This window comes from Perkinsus marinus (assembly GCF_000006405.1).
Source record: "Perkinsus marinus ATCC 50983 genomic scaffold scf_1104296942060, whole genome shotgun sequence".
Classification (NCBI taxonomy): domain Eukaryota; phylum Perkinsozoa; order Perkinsida; family Perkinsidae; genus Perkinsus; species Perkinsus marinus.
This window is the reverse complement of record NW_003212281.1, coordinates 10046-17311: the sequence shown is the minus strand read 5'-3', so window position 1 is coordinate 17311 and position 7266 is coordinate 10046. Positions and strand designations below refer to the sequence as shown.

Here is a 7266-nt window from a genome sequence, read left to right as displayed (position 1 = left end):
ATACGATCGTCATGGTCCTGATCCTACCCTATATTGTTATCATTGCTCTGCTGGCTACCCATTCTGATGCTAAGCATGCCCCACCCGACGGCGAGTACTCCAAGGATCTGCCTAACTCTGCAAGTGTGGGAGCACTTTTTGACGATGATCCGGACTTGCCATACACGGTCGCCCTGCTAATCCGCTGTGCGCAGGCTCCGCGCGGAGTTGAGTCACCGCCTCTGGAGCTTGAGTCTAGTAACTATGTATATACCATATCTGCATCCGAAAGGAGGCAATACCGTGATTTCTTTGCACGAGCAGCAAGGAAGTGTCCGGGCTTGCTGATTGATGGAGACCTCAAGCGCTTTTTCTACAATCCTAAAGAGGATGCGGTTGAAACAAAAGTGAAGGGCAAACTTGTGACTCTGGATAAGTCCCCATTGTGAAGGTATGAGATCCCTTCCGAATGGACATCACTCATTCAAGATATGTCATTTTTCTACCATCAGCGATTGGTGGGTAATCCGATTCTTAATAATGGTCTACTGTATTATTTGTGGAGTATGATGAGGTGGATGAAGTATGATTCTTAAATTTTCTTTCCTTGAATGAATAAGATCAATGTCTATGATCAGTCCTTTGTCCTCACCGGCATATCGTTGCAACATGCCATAGTCGTTCTCTTAGTTACCTTCAGGAGGTGAGGGTTCAGGTCTCTCATTGTAAGTTGAAGCTGCACAGCGCCTGCTGTGGGGCCCTTGAGTTGTATGAAATGGGGAGTTAGCTGCGGTGATGATGTAACGCTGATGAGTATGCAAGCCGCCTAAGAATCGAAATTCAACGATGAGTAATATGAGTCTGAGGGCCAATTCATACCATCGGTATGATACCGATTAGCGCGGCTGATTCATCATTATTGTTGTGACACGACAATGACTTAGCTGCTGATCATAAGGACATTACAATCCATAGAAAGCTCATTATTAACGATATGTTCAGAATCTGAACTTCGGAGCCAGAATATCTCCTTTAGAGCACCTCAGCCCAAGGTCATCTATGCATCACACTACATTCGATTGTGCATCCCCGCACTGTGAGGGATCACCTTCGATGATGATGATGTGATGTGGCTTTCCTAACATTTAGACTCTGTTACCTATTATTCCACAAACCGTTTAATAGTTGCCTCTCGTGTACCTCACCTTCAACGCAGCTTCCCATCATACCGTTTAGTGAACGTCACAATAGGCTATGCCTATCAAGCATGTTAGAGGAGTCACACGCTGAGGATGATAGCAGTGATTCACCAGCAGTGAATTCAGAATTATCTCCTTCGACGTCTGCGTTCGTTTGCTTTACGCATTGGAATGAACAGACTCTCGAACAATCATACTCTACCAATTAGCGTAAAGTTCCCAACGTCCTTAGCTCTTATCCTGGCGTACAGTAAAAAGTCTTGTGGAACAACTTCGACCGAATGATGCGTCCTTACCGACCATCCCACAGTCATAATCTGTATGTTTAAGAACCAGTAGAATGCTGATCTCAAACTAGCGGGAACCTTTTTCTTCGATATCTTTCTGGATGCGGACCATTACCGGATTAACCCTCGGAAACTATATCTGTATTTAGGTGCCATCTGATTCAAACGATGACCACTTCTCTCGATGTCGGCGTTCATTACATTCATATGGCGATCCTAGACAATCGTTGGCTTTCGTGGAACCTATCTTTTCATAATTTATTCAGATCCACCCGTGCCCGTGTGGGTCTCTTGTGGTTCATTCTCCTTGAATAAACTAACAGAAGAATCCGAAACCGGAAGGTCAACGAGTAAGCACCAGAAACCCGGAGGTCCTGGAGTCAACACCCGATACCCGAAAACCCGAAGGCAAATAGGTATGATACGTTTGAAAACCGGGAACTTGAAAATGTAACAGATGTCGGATGTGACAATGAAACTGACAATGTCAAAGGTAAATGCATCATTGATATTTAAATCGTAGTCTATTAATTATAGATGCACCCGCTCCAGAGAGCTTTAGCGATCGGAGATCACTTTATGGGCATTCATGAGTCAGGCATCCATCCTTTCCATTATCAGGATCTATACCAGCGACAGTCTGAACCCACAAGGAGCCAGACTGGCGTTGGCGTCTACCGCGATAGCACTTGCGCCGGCCGGAAGCGGTCTCATCTGACTGAACGTAGCCGTAGGAGTGGTGTTGGCGATCAGTAGAGTTGGAGAGATTGAAAATCTCACCGTCCAATCCAGCAAACGATGTCACAGTCTTCTTAGAAACGCCACAGTGACGGACAACATTGGCAACGGTATCGCCGAGGACGACGGCAATGAAGGCAGCGAGCATCTTTCGGAAGGCAGTGGATGTCTGAGCCCAAATACCAGAGCGACAGGATATGTCGCAGGACGTCGTAAAATTGCTCAGACCAGGCACCCTGTGAAATAGACCCTTGAAGATGTGTTCGTCTTCACTATGACTCAACCCATCAATGCATTGACCCTCAACATTCATACGCGACCCCACCATGCATGTCTCACTGTGAATCACCATTAATGAGATGCCCCAGCTTGGCATACAACTTCTCGAGCTCCTGCGTTGCACCTGGAAGTCTATAATTGACATCTACACAAAGGCTCAGTCTTCGAGTTTCCGGATTGTATCACCACAGTAACGATCCCACCTTCCAGAGCCACATCCTCTTTCCTCTCGCTCTTGTCTATGTTGTCGATCAGCACCGCCGGGTTCACTTTGCCTGAAACTCCTATCATATTACACTACGTCGCATCGATGACCGACCTTCATTTCCTTCCTCCTGTACAAGCGACGATGTAGCAGTGCTTATATCGTCAACATCCATCATGCCAGGCTCGACCAAATGCAGCTGAACGGCTATTAATGGCTTCTTATGTTCGTGTTGAGATCTCCTTTGTAAGAACGATTTGGGCTGGTCTGAGAGGACACGAGTGAAGTTGATATCCCAACACTACGTGATGATTACCTTTCTGAATCACCTGTGGCTTGGTCATGCTCGGGTGTCTGAAAGAATGATCTCTGCTGCCAAGCCGTTAATGGACCATCAAGGCAATCCTAGCATTCATCAAACCATAATAGACTTACCCGATCCCTGTCACCAGTACTATGCAAACAAACTGGACGAATGATGTGCGGAAAATTTGGAACATAGTGTTATCAAAGTAATAGCTGATGAGAAAAGATTTCAGAAGAGGCTTTACTACTACAACAACAACTACAGTGAATTCTACAATACTGCAGTATTAGTCTGTCATCATGATCATTATTCTGTTAACATCCCATACATTAGGAGAAATAACTCGAGACTCGGAAGTCCATGTTACTCTTGCGAGGGTGTATTTCACTATGGATGCTCACTTGCAGTAACACTGTGTTTGAATATGTGACAACTGACGGGGAATATCATCAGATAATCCCAGCCACTTGGAATTGACGAACCAAATTCCACTAAGCTCGTACAGTTAAGCATGTGAACATCATAACAAAATGGTCAAACCGGACAACGCATAGCGATCATGAATAACTTGGCAACGACCATATCGTCCAAAAGGACCCATCATGCTGTCATCAAATCCCCGTCGCGGAGAGGTTCATGCCCAAGTTCGACATCTGTCTCGTTATAATGCGACGCCAAACCATCGGACGTGCCATCTGAGCTGCGAGTGGAATCGCATTCAGTTCATAGCTCCTCGGTAAGCCTTGACCTGAGGAAACTTCAAACTCCGCAACACGCAGCTCGAATAATTCTCCTCACCGGGGCAACTACTTCCCGGTCGGCTTCTTCCCATCGTTCGTGGCCTTTCTAGTCGCCTCCTGGGAAAATTATCGTTTTACGAAGAGTCAGAATCACAAGGAAGTCTCGAAACTCTGCAAATTAAATTCCTTGTTAACAGCAACATCGTTCGAAATTTCATCCCTAAACACTAGTGTGACTTGAAACTTGAACAATGCCAACCGAGATAACCCCATGGTCGCAAATCAAGTTGCGTCATACTGCTGACCTACACCCTCAGTAGCTCTCATGTTAATACATCAGTGTTGGAGTATATGTTTTTCCCTCGGGAGTTTCCTCACCAATAATATAGTTTAACATACGAATTCGGGTCGAATTGTAGAAAAAGCAACAAGAATTTCCATATTGTCGCCAACACAAATAGTCGACCATGTGCATATTTTCCTACACTGATCTCAACCTGGATGCCTCCCATAATAGAAGGTCTAATGGCGTCTTCTATCTACTGCAAAGGTATAACATCCCTTGCTTTTGATTACAGTACGTGTGGTCATTGAGTTACAGTTCATTCCGGTTTGAATGCAATAACTATGGTCGGCCAATACCCACCTAGATGCAGCAGTAGCCAATCGACTGCTCCCTGCAGTCGATCTTCCATTTTTCACATCATCGCACTGCAAAGAGTTCCTCCATAAAATACAAACTGGCTTATACCCACTTTCCTCCCTGCATATGGCGTCTTCAACACGCCTGGTCCCGTCGTTCGACACCACGAAGAATGTATTTCTAAAATTTCCCAAGTGACCATATCTTCCAAACAACTTAGTTCACCCGCGGGTAAATGCACAGACGAGCACGTATCTCTATTCTGCAATCCGGTACTCGTAGGAGTCATCTTCGGGATCTCTCTGTTTTCACCTTTTTCTCTCCGACTTGCTTTTTCTGGGCTCGCAACTAATCCCAAAATACCATCATTATCGTCGTCATCATCATCAAGTGGAATTACTTCTTCTCATGACAGTGCCGCTAGTCTGCGGTCGTACGCCCTCGCGCAAGGCCCCTGAACTTTCTTGATTGGTCCATTTTTCTCTACTATCAATTCTTCCTCTCGCTCCACTTTGCGCCGTGCCTAAGACCGGCTCTCGCCACATGTTGGTGATAGTCAACTATCTCACTTGATAGTAGTGTTCGATATGATACAGTCGGATATGAAATGTCTTGTTTCGAGGTAGATTGTACAGGAGGGAACCGCACTGTAGACTGAGATCAAAATCGATCACGCGATCGATTTGGCTATCACCACTCACATCAGCAGGTGGTGTGTATTCTTCTGGGAGGAACCCCACTGACTGAGCTTTGTTGTAGAATCGACGAGCTGAAGTTCGTTTGAATTTCCCAATCCTTACGCTCCACCGACGATTCTTACGTGAATACTTAGGCGAAGAGGGATACGCATCATCCTGGGAGTTGTTCCCATGTTGTGTGAATGTTATTGCCGATCGAATTGGAATATAAAGTCTTCGACCAGGTCGGAAATCAAGTTCGACTAGAAGACATACAGATCCTAAGATATCCCGAGGTTATCATGGTAAGATACAAAACATGTCCACACCAGCTTTCATCAGATCAGCATGAAGACTCTTCAAGTTGTTCCTCATACTGGCCTCGACACGCAGCAGTGCTACAAGGGACGTCGCCTAATAATCATTAGTGTTGTTAGAGGAATATATGCTCGCTCGGCTCACATACGAATTCGGGTATACCAGATACCCATCCTCACCTCCATCACTCTCGACGCTGAACTCATCCCTTTTCCAAACAGAACCTTACTGCCCTCCTTCGACACGTAATCAGGGTACGATGATTCCTATCAAAACTGGGCTATCAAGTTGATAACATCTTCATAGTAACAGTATCAATAACAACAACAAGTTGATAGCATCTTGATAGTAACAGTATCAATAACAAAAACAAGTTGATAGCAACTTGATAGTAACAGTATCAATAACAACAACAAGTTGATAGCATCTTGATAGTAGTAGTATCAATAACAACAACAACAAGTTGATAGCATCAAGTGTACGATGACCAAGCATAATAATAGTCTCACCTGTAGCATGGTCACTATCGCAACTACTCTCAACAGTTCGCTACGAACAAGTCCGAAGACCAACTCTCTCACTTCCTCAAGTCGCCTTAGTCGATCAAGAACACCTAAAAAGGACCCTACCACATCATCCAAACACGACCCATCAACCTAATACTTTTAACAAGTCTTGTGAATCTATGAACTCTCGTCGTGCCATCACCGTAACCATACGGAGGTTTCCTTGCAGCATTCAGAACATCCATATACCCCTCCCACACCGTCCTCGCTAACAGGTCCAACTCCTACATGATGCACTACTACATGATGAGGAATCATATATATTCAACTACTATTAATTATCTATATGATAGTTTGTATTATCGACATTTGTCGAGCCCATGGTAAAAGGCAGTACGAAAATCATCCAGAATGGATCTGCCGATCATCACTGCAGTTGATCTAATGTGTATATACATCTAAGATTAATATTTACTATAACTTGTATCATATCATCCACTACATCTGTTTACCTATTTTATTGGAATGCCACCCTGGCGAAAATTATAGCACGCATATGTTTCCGCGGCCAATAACACAATTATTCTCCACCAAGCGAAAGGTGAAATATGTTCCCACGAGGCTTTTCCATATCATGAGTAAAACTTCATTATTTTTTATCATCTATCAATACATGATTTCATTATTCCTTCAAAAATCATTGTATAATACAATGGTGAATACAATTTGTATTCACCATTAATATTATTCAATTACAATTACTCCCCGCTTACATCGAGTTCGATCTTAAAACCATCAACCGGATCATCCGGTTCGCTTCGAGGGGTCCAAGCCATGAAGAAACCAGCGTTATCAGATATACCTGAGGGGAAAATGCCGCCAGCAGGGATCGAACCTGGGACCACCCTCTCCTCACCCGAGATGCAAGTCTGGACCCCTCTACCACTGCCATCATCAGCCTCCTCGTCATCTTCAATTTCAAATCTTCCCTTTATATCCCTACCACTTCATTTCCAAATCCATCCCATCTCCAACCTACCCCATCTCCTTCCTCCTAGCCTCAGCAAGAGCATCTTCGAGCACAGCAATTTGACTTCGCAACGACGCCACGACTGCTCTCAAGGACTCCATCTAAATCACCAACAAATACTCAACACAGATAGAGGCGAATTGTAATGATTGTGTGATGAGACTGTGTCTCATTTTGTGTATTTGTATATCTAATATCTCACCGAAAACTAGCGCTACTCTATTATGAAATTAAATTGGAGACTTACGGGTGTGGTAAAATATGCACATCGCCAAACAAGATGTGGTATAAGCCTTATTTCCAATGTTGTGTCAAAACAGTATGAATGCTAAGTTGGAGGAGTAGATGAGAAACGGTG

At 44.3% G+C, this 7266-nt stretch overlaps 2 protein-coding genes across 2 annotated transcripts in view; both read right to left on the bottom strand.

Moving 5' to 3' along the window:
* Window positions 1-2042: 2042 nt before the first annotated feature.
* Pmar_PMAR007127 (hypothetical protein) lies at window positions 2043-3187 on the bottom strand (the record flags this gene model as incomplete). The annotated part of the gene is made up of 6 exons (XM_002781483.1): window positions 2043-2439; window positions 2543-2627; window positions 2686-2757; window positions 2802-2954; window positions 3004-3041; window positions 3123-3187. 6 exons carry the CDS (start codon window positions 3185-3187, stop codon window positions 2043-2045), a joined length of 810 nt encoding a protein of 269 aa, XP_002781529.1.
* Window positions 3188-5967: 2780 nt separating this feature from the next.
* Pmar_PMAR007126 (M protein, serotype 2.1 precursor, putative) overlaps window positions 5968-7266 on the bottom strand; it is a gene marked incomplete at both ends in the record, with an annotated part of 6034 nt that continues 4735 nt past the window's right edge. The window contains 4 exons of the mRNA XM_002781482.1: window positions 5968-5985; window positions 6652-6740; window positions 6795-6877; window positions 6918-7009. Of these exons, the coding sequence (XP_002781528.1) occupies window positions 5968-5985; window positions 6652-6740; window positions 6795-6877; window positions 6918-7009 (282 nt within the window). The remainder of the gene's footprint in view (window positions 5986-6651; window positions 6741-6794; window positions 6878-6917; window positions 7010-7266) is intronic.